This window comes from Rhinolophus hipposideros, assembly GCF_964194185.1.
Source record: "Rhinolophus hipposideros genome assembly, chromosome: 1".
Lineage (NCBI taxonomy): Eukaryota > Metazoa > Chordata > Mammalia > Chiroptera > Rhinolophidae > Rhinolophus > Rhinolophus hipposideros.
In genome coordinates this window covers 32460862-32479442 of record NC_138047.1, presented here as the reverse complement: position 1 = coordinate 32479442, position 18581 = coordinate 32460862, and the positions used below count along the sequence as shown (strand labels likewise).

Genomic DNA, 18581 nt, shown 5'->3' with positions numbered 1-18581 from the left:
AAAAATGAAATGACTTAGCTGTCATGACACAATGCTTTTCATTAGAAGACTGAAGACTAATTATTGCAGAACATGTAAAGTAAATGAGAATGCTATAGCTTCCTCAGGTTAGGAACACTTTGAAAAACATTTTCAATCTAAAATTAATACATACAGATCTCATTGGACTCTAGTTTCATTTCATCTCAGGTGAGTTATCGGTTGGTAGGAAAAGACAAAAGACATACAAGACCAGGGTTAACTTCGTGTTTTATTTGGCCAAAGAGGCAGAACTGAGATGCCTCTAGACCGGAGGGCAGACAGGATGTTTTGTCTTAGCTGTCCTCTGGCCCTGGCATTTCCTTTGCACCTGTATGTCCTGATGTGGGAATGCAGGCTGAGTCTCTAGACAGTAGAATAAACAGGCAACTCTTGCTACTCTGCTGACCTTGTGAAGGACTTCTAAGCACTTTTGCTCATGTGAATGTTTAGAAATATTAGTTATGCCTGGTCCTTGAGCAAAAGTCAGCACCATGATCAAATTCTCAATTAAGGGAGAGGAAAGAACAGCTATCTCTGGCAATATCTATTCCTCTAGATATGCAGGAAACTGGGAAGTTTATTTCCCTGCCATCAGTAAATTTTCTAGTTTAAACCTTGTACTGGGGTGGCCCTAGTACTTATCTTGATCCAAAATCTGATCATAAATCAATTCCCATTTAAGCATCAGTAACAATAAAATGAATGTTTATAAATTTGAATTTGTGTCTTATTCTCTGTGTGGTCTTTTAGTGGCATACTACAATATTGCCTGGTTTTTTTTTTACTGTCTCACCTAAATGTTAATATCAGTGAAACATTGACTTAATTGTACATGTATTCACTTATACTCACAAATAAATTATATAACGTGAAACAATTTTTGAAATAAGATTCTAAAAATATGTATGTATATATACATGTATATATATACATATATATTTAATAGAGATATATTCATACTAGACATATAGAATGCATATGAATGAATTCTAGTTACTCTATGCTTTCCATTTTTTATTAATTAATTTCAACTAGCTGGTCATTGATGATTCTAAGATTAGATAACTAACATCACTAATGTGGATAACTAGCAATTTATTTGCAAATCAAGTGACTTGTTTTGTTTTCCTATGAATACATATCATGGCCCTCTTTTCAATAAAATTTCAAATGGCACAGAATTTGACAAATTAAAGACATATCACATGTACCACTTTACATCAGAAGGCCTCACAATACTCAAATAGTTATGAATCCTAATAAACTATATTTTTAAAGTAATTACAGCACCACTTTTGATTCTGATGTTACCTTCAAATATAAATAAGATAAAATGAAACCCTACAAATGTGATGGCATTTTAAAAAACTAGTGAGAGACTGATGGGCAGGGACTCTGTTTGATTTACGTTTATACTATTAATGCCTGGTACAGTGCCTGACAAACACAAAAAAATTTCTTAAATCATTCTTACCAGATTAATGAATAAACTAATAATATTTTATGACATTTACTGTTATAGAAGATGGAAATCTGCGTAGGAGCTCAATGGTATATTAAAGAAAATGATCCTTCCCATGTTTTTTATAAAAAAAGCAATTATTCCATTTCATTATGTATAGAGCAATGTGTTTCTTTAGATTTGGAGTCTGGAAAGAGCAGATATAGCAGAGAGTTATGCAAGAAGGATTAGAGGTACTCCCTGGTACACTAACACACATATAAACCAGAAGGCCATTGCAATGTATCTCAGTAAAGGATAAAAGAAGAGAAAGCTATTTTTTTTAAATAAATTTCATTATAAATTCCATCTTCAAATCAGGCTTTCATTATATAATTTTAATTCTGTCAAATGATCCATTTTTTAGTACTGTTCTGCATTAAACATTAAATGCATACTGACTGATTCTTCATATGTGGTAACCAAAAAACAAATCCCAAAATATTTTTAATTATTAATTTTTTATGCAAAAAGACAACTTTCCATTTATCCTGGGTTGCTGCACAGAATATGCCTAGACTCCCATTCAGGAAGTTTTAAATCAAGTTGAACAGCAAGGAAATATATAAAAATGTGAGGCAATAGGAATAAAACGAAACAAAATTAAGTTCAAAACTATGAACTTAAGAGAAAAAGATGCTTCTTTTAGTTCAGGACAATGATGAAGTTCCAGAAATTGCATCATTTGGGGGGAAATGAAGAGTTTTTTTAAGTAAGACAGAAATAAATGACTGCTTCTGCAGTCATTTAATAAATGGCTGCTTCTGCCAAAGATTTGTTGTGCCAACATCTTAAGGTTTGGGTTAGCTCGTTAGTCTATTAGTCCATGATGGTCCATAAAGATGCTCATGCTTTTGATATTTATACATTAAGAACCCACTGTTCGCAAGGATTAATAAAATAATATATAAATTGTTTGTTCAATGTGTCAAAACATAAACATGAAGAAAACTAAATAAAAAACAGAGAATGATTATCAACAAACTTTTGTTTGTTGCCCATATCATTTGTAGACAACCATATTCTCAAGCATGCAATATTCTACTACTCTGTAGACACACTATTAAGAATTTTAAATTTTATTTCAAATAATTTCATGTGGATTTATTTCATATTCAGTAGTGAGACTTCACATTGTTTATATTTGATGTCTTAATAGCACTAACTTGTCCATTGAAAAATGCCGTTCCTTCTTGCATCATTATCATGAATAAATTCTTTCCGTGGTATGAAGGCTTTTTAAAATTGTTTTCTTTAATATCGCTTATGCAATGCAAATGAGTTTTTCCCTGACGCATCTGCTGTAGTTTTTTCAGCATCATATTTATGTTGTATAACATGATTGACTATCTTAAATAATTTTGGATGAAATGCCAGTATTGAAGTGGTGGTTTCCATGACAATAAAAAAGGGCTTTGTAGTTAAACAAAGGAGAGATGCTACAAGAAAATTGAGAGCTGACACCTTTTTGTAAGAATGAACAGAACAAGCAAGATTGAACTTTTCATTCCACAAAACTATGGTCATCAAAATAATTAGAGGGTTTTGCATTCATATTAGCTATCATTCTTCTCTTTCTCTCACTCAATACAGTCTGTGGGGAGAAGGCACACTATTCAGACAGAAATGTTTTTAATCAGGTTAGAGAACTACATTTTTATTCAAGAGAAGGAAAAGTCAAAAGCTGCTCAAAATGGACAAAAACGGGAGTGCCAGAAAGAGCAAGGTTTTTGGAAAGGTCAGGCGATGGGACATGCTCACACAAGAAAGAAGGTGCTGAGTAATGTCCATGAATTTATCCTGAACCTGTCCTGAATGGCTTGTGGGCCTCGAGATTGATTTGACCTTCCCTCTTTTCACTTATTCCGGGAGAGTGAATGTTTCTGCTTGACATACAAGATATAACCTTTGTGACCTAAAGAAGGCCAAATGCACAGAGCCATTTTGGGAATATTCTATGTATGCAGAAGGTGCCTGCATGTAGCAATCCAGCTACATCATGTCCTTTGAATTTATTTTAGGAAATTAAAAAGAAAATACCTTCCATTAGTTAGAAAGTAGAAAGATAATTGCACAGATATAGCTTCTGTGACTGCCATTTGCAACAGGCTGATAGCTACTTGAATAAACCATAGAATTTGTCCTTTACAAGTCATTCTGAGTTGACAAAAATGAAACATTTATTTCACTTTTTTTTAATGTGCTAGCATTTGGCAAATAAGGTAAATTACATAATCCTGACCTTCAAGAATCTTCTGGTCTAGTTTTACACATTTACAAAAACACATGATGTTTTTTTATTAGCAATAAAAGGAATGATCATTTAAACACCATGATTAAAATGTAATAATATTTGAAACTAAAAGAAGGTTAGCCAATTAGTTCTGTGAGGAAAATCAGTATGTCTTTTACTTCCGCATTTTATTCGGCAAGTAGTAAGTAGTCCATAATATGAGAAGAAACTATACAGTGAAGCAGTGCTGCTGACTATCCTGGATACTATTGACCCGACACGTTAACTACATCCCCATACTTACAGCTGCCAAATTTCAGAGGACATGAATGAGCATCCATTGGAAAATCCTCCAAGTGCATTGGACATTCAGCTTGAACTGTAAGCCTAAAAGTCAAAAGTCCACTCTTTGTTTAAGTAAATTGGCAAGTCAAGAGAAATCACTCCTTACTTTTGTCAACAGAATTAATGATGAGGTAGGACCTTCATTATAGCATCATATTAGGCTAATTTCCATTTAAATATGTTTTTGTTCTTTCACATTTAGATGATCCTTCAGGAAGCATTAGCATATATAAAATATGAGCTCAAATAACAGTAATATTTATTTACAAATGTAATTACCTGTTTTATACTCTATGGTTTATCAAAAAGTAAAGAAGTCATATATACATTTTTGAAGAGCTATTTTCTCATTAACCTCTATTAGTATTTAAAATATTAGAGAGAAAAATGAAAAAAACTATAATGAGAAAATTGTCATTTTCTCCCATCATCTCAACAGCCATATAGCAAAATTGATATGAGAATTCAATATTAGCTCAGATGAGCTCTCTTCAAAAAAAATTAAACTGAATCAGTATCATATATAGGTATATGAATATAAATATATAAATATATATACATACGTATATAGATTCATCTCCTGAAAATAGCTTGCTGAGACTGTTGGCTAAATTATGGACACAAGTTATGAATGTTAACTAAATATTTTTATGTATCTACATGATCACAATAAAGAGATTGTGATCATAGCAAATCTGTTATAAAGAAAGCAGTCATCAAGTAGTCCATTTCACACAAAGATAAAGTGAATTAAACACGTACTAAATCAAACTTATAGAAGAATCTTTCATAATGAGCAAAATAATTGTGGACAACAATTTAATTATAGCTTATATACTTCTAAGAGAGTATTTAAGCAGAACCCCATGCAATAATTTCCAAAACTCGGTGTGTTATCTGACTATATTTTGTTTAAGACCCAAATTTTCAATCACTGTCTTAATCCATAGGAATGATAAAAGTGTGTAAAATCATAGAGGTATGGCCTCTGAATTGAAAGTTTCAGAGAGAGAGGCAAAAATGGAAGCTAACACTTCCATTTTAGGCAACGATCATTTAGCAATGAGTCCTCAAGAAATTTTTCTTTAAAAATCAGGACTGTTATTGCCCCTTGTTAAACAATGTTCACAATTGAAATCTACCACTTAATATTTTGTATGAAATGACATTACATAAAATGCCTGAAATACACATCTGCTAATGAAAATTATCCATGCTTTAAATTTAAAGCCTTTATTAAATATTTAATTTTAGATTACACATTATTTTATTAGATTTGTGATGATTTTCATTGTTACATAATACAAGCAACTTATTTTTAAAGATTGATTCATGGAAATAGTTAAAATGAAACACTAGTTAGTGTCAACCGTCATATATCCCTTTAGATATTTTTTTAAGGTTGAATAATATGAAATTGATGCTATATGATACTTTTTAATTTACAAAAAGGCAATTCCATTAGGTTCAATATAATACATATGCTTATGGTATCAATCTGCTTATAAGCCTCATTAATTAAAAACTTCCTCTGAATTTTTTATTATAGCTTTTTCTTTAGACTAATTTCATCAGGTGGATCATAATATTAAACAAAAGCTTGCTTAAAAATCATTTAAATGTTTGATGGGCTATCTGATGAGACAGTAAAAATAAAATTACAAGCTGGTATAAAGAAAAGTTTAAGTCATGCTATTAAACTGTACTTAATTAAAATGTAGTGTGCAAAATAGCCACAAATATCAATTCTTAATAATTAAGGGAAGTGTTACATTTTTAACACATTAAGATGAGAATCAAGCTCATAAATACTGTTTTATGTTTATTTTTAAATATGCAAGCATTTACAATGCATATTATGGATACTTCAATGATCTCTTAAGAAAACCTTCAACTTGTGCTAATACTTGACAAGTAGGTTGACCAGTTTTTTTTTAATACATGGATTTGCCAGTATTTAAATGCAACATACCAAACCTAAAAACATACCTCATTGTGTATAGCAGAGTCCCATCATCCTGGATTCGAAGAAGCTTATTTGGCATTGTCATATTATGAGCTACTGATTTTTTCCCATTGTGAAAGAAGGTGTCTGGAGTCCAAATTTTGCTAGCCATTAAATTGTTAAGTCGAAGGATGTTCATAGGACCTTTAAATTTTAACCGTTCATCTTTCCATTTTTGTCGAAAGAAAACATCTATTGTATATTCCTGAAATATAAAGTAGCATTCTTTTGAAAACAATAAATGTTTTAGATACAAGGATTACAAAACTCCAACAAAAACAATAATATGAATAGTTTAAAAGAGAGAAGCTATAATTGAGAGAAATAAATTTTGAATCAGAAAGATCATTCCTTTCTCTTATCAATAAATATTGCCACTTACAATGGGATAAAGTATGTGTATGTACACAATTAATGACATATTATTATGAGAGGAAAAGAATAAATTGACTTTATCTGGTCTCTTTCAGTTGAACAAGATCTCAAACTGCTTTAGTGTATTCTATGGTCTAGAACTACTTGGAGAGAGGGCATGCTTGGGGCAGTGTTTGGGTGGACTGTTGTAAGTCATTTATCTCAAGAAAGAATGAGCAGGCAGCCTTCTCAGTAGCAAAAAAAGAAAAAAAAAGAAACAACTATTAAACACACTGTCAGATCTGTATGAATCATCATCTCCTGTTGCCAAAGAAACTGTAGAATGTCTCATTATTTTAAATCTTAAAAAAAAAAGGTGAGATATCATATTGTTAGCAAGAATGTACTGGGGGTTGATGATGATTTTAATAAAGTTTATCTTGTGAAATTAGTTGTAAAAGGAAGACTTTGAAAAGTTATTAGAATACTTAAAATACAAATACTTTTCAAACTCCCTCAGGTTAAAATATATTTTTAAATATTCATACAGACTATCTAGTTATCAATTCTTTTATTATCATTCTCCAATATTTTGTTACCTGAATCTCTCTCTCAATCTCTTTGTTCTTCTCTCCTGTCCCTCTCTCTCTCTTTCTCATTGTCCCCCTACTTGTGCATTCCTCCAGTCTTTTCACTTTCTGTCTTTCTTAGCATAAGAGAATGCATACATTTTAGATGAGATACACAATTCACAATCGTGATAAATACTGACAATCTATTGGATGTTAAAATGTTGTCAGCGTATGTTTGTGCACTCACATGACAACTAATTAAAATGTTCAACTACACACTGGAAATTAGAAATTCAGAAATTCTCTTTTGAGCATAATTTCAGCTATCACACGTTTGAAAATAAACACTGCAGTAATTGACTATTTCACTTAACTAAAATTGTGTGTGCAAAAAGGGGCAGATAAAAAAGTCCATATACTTATGAAACTATCAACTCACTTGTACAAATATTAATAAAGTAAATGAAAGTAAATGATTCCCAGTGATCCCTCAAAAATTTCAATGGATGAAGATGATAAATATCAGCCATAGGTAATGGCATATGAACAGTTTATGAACAGTGGTTATGGGCTGTGCTTCTAATCCGTAGGAGAAAATTTTATAATCTAACCCACCCTCAGTCTCCATGGTTTAGTCATTGTTTTACATGTTTAATGTCATATAGAAGAATTCAAATAACAACAACAACAATAAAAAAACTAGATTAAGATATGAGTCTTTATATAGGATAAGTTTTTACGCAAGTGTTTCTTTCCAATTGTGGTTCCCTCAAATTCCAGCCAAACGCGAGTATCTATAACATTTACTTTTCCAGGAAAATTGAACGTATTTTACAACTTTTTTATCAAACTTCAAATTCAATTTTTCCCTTTCTGTAAATTATGGTATGTTGTATTTGTTTTAGATGCTATTGCTATGGCAATCATGTCCTACAGCCCTACCACATAGGAGATACATAAGGTTTACACAGTACGTTTCAGGCCATTCTTTTTAAAAATGTTTTTCAGGAATGCCATTTGTTTTTGAGCATTCACAGGTTCCCAAGGTGTGCCCTGCCAACCTATCCAGCATGATCGGGGCCCTTTTCTCCCATGCCTACCAGGCACAGTCATGCTATGTGCTAGGGAATTTTAAAAATCCTCACTCTCTACCATTTCTCAAATAAAACAAGTTCCCTACCCTCTCAAATGAGTTCTACTCACAACCACATTCCCAGTCCCTTAAACACTTGGAAAACACATAGTCATATGTCTATCTTTATTACTTGTAAAACATTCTATTACTATAAGATTGCAACTATACATTTGTTCCTCTGCCTCCCAACTAGCTTGCAAATCTTCAAGAAAGGGACCCTGACTTTCATTTGTATATTATTTTACTTTGTCTTCAGACATATATGCAAGAGTAATAAGAATATTAAACACACCTTGCAACTATCACTGGCAGAAATGTCATCACAAATACTATTGCAGCCTTTCTTCTTCTGTTTATCCCTCCACAATCACATTCCCCTACTCTCTGAGGAAATGATTTTCTTGAATTTGGTGTTTATAATTCCCATACATATACTTACGCATTTACTATACAAATATATGTGTTGTGTGTCACATTTTTAACATTTACAGAAATGGTACAAAAATATACTGTGTATATTTTTCTGACACTTACTTTTTTCAGTTAGATAGTTAAGATTTATTCATGGCAATGCATCTAGTGTTTTGATTAATTTTCACTGCTACATAGGATTACCTTATACAAATATTTCATATATTCATTTTTCTCCTTACTCTTATATATTGTTTTCTATTTCTAATTTGTTACTATTGTAAGCAATACTGCTATAAAAATTCCTATATAATGCTTTTAATACACAGGTGTAAGAGTTAGTCTAGCCCAGAGGTTAGTAAACTCTTTCCATAAGGTGCCGGTTAATAAATACCTTAGGCTTTGCAGGCCATATAGTCAGTATCACAACTATTCAACTCTGCTATTGTGTGAATGTCCCCACAGGCAATACATAAATGAGTGAGAGTGGTATGTTCCAACAATTTTTCGTTCACAAGAATAGACAGCAGATAGGATTTGACCCTTGGGCGCTGGTAAGCCCACCACTGCCCTAGAATAAATTGGTAAGTGGATTACTGGAATGTATTGTATGTGCATCTTCAAAAATAACAAGATGTTGTCAAATTGAAATCCTAAGAGGTATGCACATTTATTTCCCCACTAGCAGTGTATAAACTTTCTTGTTTCTCTACAATTTGGTACTGAGTATTTCATTTTAGCCATTACGATTGGTGTGAAATGTTTCATAGCACTACCATTTGGATTTCTCTGTTACCTAGTGAAATGTAACACATTTTCATGTTCATTAAATACTCTAGTTTTCTCTTATGCATTGTCCGTTTATTTCATTTACTTAGTTTCCTTTAGATTGACTTTTTCTTAATTGAGTTATATAAATTCTTTATATTATTTATATACAATTTTTTAAAATACACACTCAATAAGAATTCTAATAAAGATCATAACGATACATGATATATCATAAATATATCCCTGTATGCTTCTTTTTAAGATGTAAATTAAAATTTAGATCATGGAATTATTTTCTATCATATGAGATAAAGATACAACCTTTTTTTCTAATGGGAAAAACAACTTTCTAGTGCCATTTATTGACTGGCCATCTTTCCCCACAGATCTGCAATGGCATTTCTCTCACGTATCTAGTGTCCATATAGGTATGGATGTTTCTGAGATTTCTCTTCTTTTCTATTGTTTGTCTATCCCTGCATCAGTTCTAAAGTCATGATTACTATAGCTATATAATAATTATAATTAATAGTTTTCATTATTGTTTAAAGACATTTTATAATTCCCATTATGACTTTTCTTCTTTATGTGAGAGATAGTGTGAAGTGTGGTTTTATGTTTCCAAATGTATTAGTTTCTTTATACGTGTGTGTGTGTGTGTGTGTTCAATGATGTTTAATTTTACTGCATTTGTAATAAGAGAATATACTCTGAAGATACCAATTATTTCCAATTTATTGAAAATATCTTAAGACATTACCATCTTTTAATGTCTAATGGTAATTCACATTAATGGGTAATTCAGTCCATTTAGATTTAATGTGATTACTAATATATTGGACATATCCCAGACTATATTGTTTTTAGCAGTGATAATTAAAATAATGAGGATTTTTAAAAAATCATGTTTCATGATTAACTGATGAAAATAAACAATAAAAGAGCTCTAGAAAATTGAGAAAGAGGAGCCATAAAATAACACATACACACACACACACACACACACACACACACACAGAGTAGAAGGAGAAAAAAGAAAATTTAAGAAGCATATATAAAGAGACTAACAGTGTCAAATAGTGCTGAAATACCTTAAAAGCTTAGTCAAAAGAAGAGTCCAGAAGCTAGAATTCAAGAGTTGAGGATTGAACAGAGAGTACAAGAGGGTAAAAAGTTAAGTACTCTCCCCTAATCCTGAATTTGTAAATGTCATTAAAGGAAATCAGAGTTTTACTAGTAAAATCTAGAGACTAGCTAGTATCATTTAGCTGCTAACATGTAAAAACCACCTAAAACGCAGGAGCTTAAAACAGCAACCATTTATTATTATCTCGGAAGTCATGAGTGGTCAGAAGACCTCACCTTGGCTTGGTTGATCTCAGCTATTCTTGCTCATGCATCTGTGGGCTAGGTAGCCATTGGCTGATCTGGGCTGCCAACATGTAGGGCCACTGGGACAATTCAGCTCTGCTCCATCCTCTGTCTCTCATCCTCCTCCAGGGACCACTGGGCTATCCTGGGCTTATCAATCTTATGACAATGGCAGAAGTACAAAATAATAAACCCCAGTGCACAAGCACATTTCAAGTCATTGCTTGTGTAATGTGTTTTAACATTTCATTGGTCAAAGCAAGTTACATGGTTAAGTTGAGTAACAAGTATTACAGTCGGTCACTCCGCTTTCAGTGGGAGGGTGTTACAAAGTTAAACAGAAAAAGATGCGGATATAGAAAGAGGTGAAAAATGGGGACCATCACTGCAATCTATTACACTAGCCAGCTCTGAGAGAAAACTAAAATATTTCTGTGAATGAATAAAGAGCTTGAGAGCATCTAAAACTTCACTTCATCATGGGACTCCAAAGAAAGTCTCATGAGTCTAATCCCAGGGAGGCAGGTTGGCTATCACTTAGCAAAAAAAACTGTAATCAACTGTATGGTACCTCAGTGAAGAGAAAGCCTGTGAGCAAAAGCAGGATGATCAGCTCAGAACAATGGTTTACAAAGTGGGGTATATACATCCATTTGGGTGTAGGAAGAAAATATAGAATCTTTATTTTTATATAGAATTCTTATCTAAATATAAGAAATATGTGAAGGTTTGCTAATAGATAATATATGGAATAATATTGACATTCTCACCATGTCCATAAGTAGATGATGGTCATGTATGTAAGGCATCTTACAACAAAAGAAGGAGCTTCAGGGAGGAATGGTCAAGTGATGCCTCATTCATTTGCGTTCGGTGTACTGTGACTTGTACTTAGGTGAATTTGCAAGTTATAACATTTAGTTTTGATTAAACTCACTCTAGTGAAAATAGACAAATGGTTCCAAAAGATTACTGGTAAATTACATCAAGGGTTGAAGAAAACCCTAACAATTATACAGACAAATGGACAACAAGCAAAAGGGATATCACTTCTATGCCTAATATGAGCTCTTCATTAGCCACATGAAGGATGATGAACTAATCAACTAAAACAAAATCTGCAAAACCAAATTTATAATTATCAATGAGGTTATTTAAAATATGGGTTTATACTCATTGTTTTTAATAATGAGCTTCCTCTTAAGCAAATGTTGTACCTTGAACTACTGGTTAATGATAACATAAGGTCATTGCTGCTAACAGTAAGTAAAAAAAAAACAACCAAACAAACAAACAAACCACAGGGGAAAAAAAAACAAAAAACTAAACATCTAGACATGAAGACAAATATCTAAAATTGGTGGATGGGATTTTTTAAATATATGTCCATTTGGGATGATTCAGTAACCAATAGCCAAAGACAACTTTTTTTAAATTTGAATTTATAAACCTTTTTCATCTACAACAGTCATCAAAACAAGTATTAAAATAATGTGAATTAGAATCAGATCTCTGACTGTTATGTTATAAAGTATTTAAGAAAGATATTTAGAAATAATAAAGCACATTTAAAAAAATAATTGGTAAAATATTATCACGAATAGCAAGCTTAAGTTGGAGCAAAGATAAATCTTTCATTAATAAATAGAATTATTCATGAAATAATAAGTAATTTAACTTTCTCTCATTCCAATTTCTGCTTTAGTGCTTACCTTATAATATTTTAATATATCAGTACAAAAGTATATAGATATATAAATACATAAATAAATACAGTTGATCCACTAGTTTTGCTTTCTAAATTAAAAAGGCAGGATAAGGAGACATTTCAACCAAATATTTATTGGATCTCCATTAAGAATAACAGCATTTGCAAATAAATTATTTACACATGGTTGCCTTAAATTCACATAAAATGTACATTTTCAGTATTTAAAAATAATATCCTTGAAAGATTCGTTAAAATAAATTTCCAATTTGCCATGAGTATATATTTGATACAGAAATTACATTTTGTGCATTATAAAACAATTGCCTGAGAAGTTCAAAACAATGCAACTTCTTCATACAAACTTAAGACTTAGACCCATGAACTCAGATTCTAAAAGAAATAAATAATAACAAGGTCAACTGCAAAATCTCTCAGGGAATATACAAACAAGTAAGGAAAAAACTTAGAACAAAACAAATAAAAAAATTTGTAAGGATATAGTATGCAGCTATCAAGAGACATGAGTCTTATTATTGGGTAAAGCTGAAGAGTTAGAGAATCCAAATACTTCTAGATTTGAAAAAATCTTTACCAGAAATTTAATCCAATTTCATTTATTTTATACTTGGTATTATAAATAAATTCAGTGAATTTCCTGTTTCCAAGCTTGTTAGGGGCAGAGCCAAGACAAAGGTACAGTTTCCAGTCCAAAATTTTTACTACCCCTAAGTGTTATTTCCATAATAGGTATTGCAAACAAGGAAATCACACTCTGTTGCACAGTTCATTGTGTAAACATGATTTCAAGGACACATTAATTTAGTGAAGACAGCATATTTTTAGTGTCTGGCTACATTAATTATAAGTCAATGTTTATAGCCTATTTTTGATGAATTATATCTACTCACTAAAACAACCAAATGGCAGGCCTGTTCTCAGAGTGATTTCTCCCTTATATTGATTTACTGAATGTATTTTAAAGTACCAAATTTATTTTATTATACCCTCTTTGCTAATAAAGCCTAGTCTCCTCTGAGTAAATTACAATCAATGTGTTTCTTCTATACAAAGAAAACGTGGTTTATAAAGCAGGTGTGGAGCAATTAAAGAAACAACAATCTTGGAATATACAAGAATGGTTGAACTCCAACACTTTCAGTTGGTATTCAAAGGGGTTGAACCATAAATTTAGCCCAGTATTAGCACTGCAAACATTGCAAAAAATTAGAAACTTAAGAAGAGATCAACAGAGTGTCAATAAACAATTAGTACAAGATCAGAAAACACTTTTATGCATAAAAGCTCACTCAGAAATTGCAGAAAACCATAGACATCGCATGTCCCAACCATGGTGCAGATAAGCTGCCTGGGCTTTCTCTTTGGAAATAGGGGCCAAGCGAGTTTCATGACCAAATTAGAAACTTATACTAAAGATTCATATTCTAATTGTAGATTATTAAAATATAGCTAATCAAAGCTTTCAAAATGATTAACAGTTACAATTTAATTGTTACTCAATTGAAACTCAATTTGATATAATTTATTATCTAAAATTCATAATAACCGTATTCAATATATAAAAGTATCAGCGTTTCACAGGTAAGGAAAACTTCTGAAGCCTCATTCGAAACAAAAAAGAGAGGGAGAGAGAGGGAGGAAACCAAAATTTGAACCCCAAATGTATGCTTCCTAACACCATGCTCTTTCCCTTATACAATATACAAAACAATCTTTGGAGGCAAGACAACAGAGTGAAATTCCCCTATTTTTCAGACCAATAAATGGATGTCACTCATGGATTATGGAAGGTGAAGAGAGAAATTAGTTGCAGGGCTGATATTGGAGATTTAGAATCTCTGTCAGTCTTTCCACGTTTAAAAGTGACTCAAACACAACACTGAAGGATAATAGCAATAATAAATAGAGTAACATGATATAGATATTAACAGCATGCACTCTCAAGTCAGGTAGACCAAGGTATCTGACCTTGAGTGGGTTTACTTTCTCTTTATTTCAGTTGACTTACCTATAAAATGATGATAATAATAGAATCTACTTCTTAGAACTCATGTAAGGATGAAATGAGATCATATGTATAAAGTTCTTAGAAACTGGACATCAAGGAAGGTAACCTGGCTTAAATCACCTTGAAAGTATCCTTTTCCCCATTCACCATACTCAACAAAAGGTGACCTGACAAGGGAGGGACACTCAGCTGCAAAACATCACAAAGTAAAGTGCAAAGGATGAGTATGATGCCACAAGAGGTCCATTAAAGAACAAGCCACCTGTTTTTAGGTGTTTGGGGTAATAAAGCGTACACTGAGCAGAAATCACAAGTGCAGCCCATGAAAGAGTCTGCATTTATCTTCCAGCAATATAAATGGCATTGACTGCTGAGAGAAAATTATCAATAGCACAAGCTAAGTGAAAAGACATTTTCTTCCTTTTTATAATCTCCGTTCACCTTGCCTCAACTCTGGAAGACCCAGAAAAATGAGAGAAAGAGGAGAACATGGCAATTGCCTACTATACATCCTTTGGCTGTGAAAATGGCTGAGGAAAGGAGAGAAGATTCAAATGGCATAAGAGATTAATGTTTAAATTGGACTGGCCTGGACTCTTTGATATCCTCTCAGGATGTGCCCGAGAGGCTGCCATGATGTCAGGAAAGGAGATCCAAAGAATGAAGTGTTGCTGAGTTTAGCAGTAGAATTTCTAAAGCCCTTGGGATGAAGTCCAAATCCTTTCTCACAGCCTCCAAGGCCCAGTATAGTCTCTCCCTTCCTTACCTCTCTAGCCTCACGTTCAACAATCCACCTTTCACCCCACACGCTGTCTCTTGGAGCAATACTGATATTTTAGGGCCTCTGCTGTGTCATGCTCCATCTTACCACCCAATCTCATTGATCTCTGCTGCACTCTCTCTTTCTTACCAACCCCTACATTTGGCCAACTTTCACTCCACACTGAGAACAAGGATCAGAACAACCTCCTTCAGTGCTGTGTCACCAGCATCTAATAAACTGCCTGAAACACAGAAAATAAAAAATAATTAGCCCATGAATGAATATACGAGGATTCTGGGCAACGACTCCAATGGTCCATAAGGAGAAAGGCATCAGTCAAGGTAGAAAAGCTCTCAAATATCTGAGAGCAGTCACCTGCATGTAATACCTTAACTCTTAAATTCACACGTGTGTAGTATGTATGTGTGTCTGCGTAACTATATTAAACTAATTATAGTAGGCTTTTATTCTGTATAATAGTTATATTGTAGAGAATGTCAACACATACCAAAAAGGTCATGACATAGTAAGTTGTCTGGTAACAGAGGTCTACTATGTCTTAATTTTATTTGGGGATACTTTTATGGCTCTTTGCGTGGGGGTGGACTTGGCTATAAGTCCCTTTATGATCTGGCTCTGAGTTATTTTCTAGCCTCATCTCCCCCAAAATCCCTAAGAGCACTGTAGGCTCCAGTCACCAGGAACTTTTACATTTTACTAAATTCAATACACTCTTCCAATTTGTTCTAAAATACTCTTCCCATTATGAAGTTGGCCAATCCCTATTTGTCCTCCTTAGTGGTTTTATTTCCTGGACATCGTCTCAGATACAGACAACCTCTACCCACATCCACTATACCATGATATTAATCCAAAAATACTTCAATGAAAGCATGGTCACACTGTTTTAAAATTGATGATTTTTTTTTCTCTCAGTTGCCCCCCCACCCCCCACCACCACTGCACCGGGAACAACTTGAGGACAGCACTGGTTATACTTCAGTATTTTAGCTTCCGACGCTGTGACAGACACTACTGAGTACGTATTTAGTAAATCCTGTTGAAAAACGCAAATACAACTCAAGCCTTCTAGTAGCTAAGATGCAGTAAAAAGAAAGACATGTAAAGATTTTATAATCCTCTGTGCAAAGTCATAAAAAATGTGTGAACACCATGTGGTGAAGTACAAGGACAAGAAGCACTGACCCTATTTGGAGTGGCCTAGGAAAGCATCAGAGAAGATGAAATTTGAACTTGGCCTTGAATAAATGAAAGATCTGCAGTTGGCAAAGGAGGAGGGGTACATAACAACAAGAATAGGGAAAAACCTTCACAAGGCCAGAGAGTTTGTAAAGATAATGGCATGTTCAGAGAACAGTGAGAAATTCAATGCGATCTTTAAAAATAATAGCCTCACAGATAATTACAACGCTTTACAGCTACTGCCCTCTGTCTCACCTCCTCTTTTCAACTATGCTGCTTCAAAATGCTGCCTCCACTCTTTCTCCATGTCCTCACCTCCCATATGCTCAATCCACTGCAATCTGGTTGCTTTTACCACAATAAGCAAAATCTCTTTGTTCTTAATCTAATGACACATTTGAACACTTCTCTTGGTTTTCCTATAACATATGACACAGTTGTCCCCTCCTTACGTTTGTAATAGTCTCTCGCATTGGCATTAAAACCATATATTCCAGATCTTGTGGGGAAATCCTCATCTTGGGGTCTGAGACATTCTGTGCCTGACAACAATTTACACTTAATGATATTTCCTGGAAAATGGGACTAGCACTAAAGGATAATATCTATTATTCTTAATCAAGGCATACAAGTTCTGTGTGGCTCTCCCAAAAAGAAAGATTCCACCCTGGAAACCTGGGGAAAGAATATGCAAGCTCCACAATTTTTAGTTTAAAAAAATCACTTTATGTTAAGAAATCATAGCTGTTTGTTATTTAGTTTATACACAAGAATGGGAGGGTGGAAGGGAATGTCGTTTTTCCCAGGAAGCCAAGAAAACTATGATTGGAAGGACTTAGCCCTCACAACTCTTTTTCCTGCAAGATGATAAAGGATGGAGTCAAACTACCTTTATGCGCCCTCTTTTCTGGAATAGTTACCCCATTCTCTAGGTGAGGTTTTACTGTGGTTACCTGTGGGTTCATCCCCTTACCAAATGAACCATGCCCCCTTCGGTATACAGAATCTTACGTTGACTGAGGGCTGGCAGTAATACAGATACTTGACTATTGCACATCGTTGACTCTGATAAATAAAAGGCAGTGGTGGTCTCTGACTATTGTTGTTAAAGATCAAACCACAGTCTAGCTCAGAGAAAGGAATCCCTCTGTATTTCGAAACATCCGTAGTGGCTCCTTCTCAGTTTCTTATGCAATCCTCTTGCGTTCTAAAGTTTCTGTGAAAGCATGATGACCATTTCACGCTTACCTTTTTCCTAACACAACTTTCTGTATGCCCATGGTGTCCACTACCATCTGTACTGTAAGCCCTTCTCCTGAGCTGCAGATCTCTGTCTGCTACCTAGACATCTCCAATTCATTTTCTCACAGGGACACCAGCTCAGTGTATCCAAAACATAAATGCTTGACCACCAAACACCAAAACAAAAGCAAACAGAACTTTTCCTGTGTTCCATCTCCCAGTGAGTGGTGCCATCATCCACCCAATCTCCCAAGCCTTCATCCTGTACAAATATCTTAATTTGTTAAAATACAGACGGTCAGCTCCACAACTAGTAATCATGATCCCACAGATCTTAGAAGGAACCCAGGAAATAATTCTCATAATAAATAACTCCCAGTGATTCCAATGCAAGTGTCTATGAATCACATTTTGAGCAACATTTTTAAAAACTCGAGGAGGGTGCTGAAAAATATTGGCTGAATGAATGAATGTTACCCAAGTCTAATTCCCATCCTTTCAACATATCAATAACCTACCAGGAGTCAACTTCTGCATGCCAGCTTTCAAGTGAGTAAACATTAGTTCTTTACTTTTGGTATACAGTATTTCCCATATCTGTAGCAGGTTTTCTTATCTAGCTACATTTACAGATGACAACTTCTGATAAAGGCTTACCAGCTAACTCCAATGTCAATTTGCAACCAAATGTGGAGACATAATAACTCTCTAAACTTCCATATGATGGTAACTGCTGAACTGCATAATCTCCCAATAGCTTTTGAGGAATCTAAGGGATAATACACTTTGTGTTTTCATATGATAGAAAAGTATTAACCAAAGAATCCATATGATCAATAAACCAAGGTCACCACTTACCTGACTGCCTGCTTCTTAAAAGCCTAAAGGTAAACTCTGGGTCAGACATCTTGTGATGA

At 33.7% G+C, this 18581-nt stretch overlaps 1 protein-coding gene across 4 annotated transcripts in view; it reads right to left on the bottom strand.

Annotated features, from left to right (window-relative positions):
- The window catches only part of GABRA2 (gamma-aminobutyric acid type A receptor subunit alpha2), a 147162-nt gene that overhangs the window by 58896 nt on the left and 69685 nt on the right, over positions 1-18581 (bottom strand). For all 4 annotated transcript variants that reach the window (XM_081062044.1, XM_081062046.1, XM_081062045.1 and 1 more), the window contains 2 exons: positions 6090-6310; positions 4060-4142 (listed from right to left, as the gene is read on the bottom strand). In XM_081062044.1, coding sequence (XP_080918170.1) covers positions 4060-4142; positions 6090-6310 — 304 coding nt within the window. The remainder of the gene's footprint in view (positions 1-4059; positions 4143-6089; positions 6311-18581) is intronic.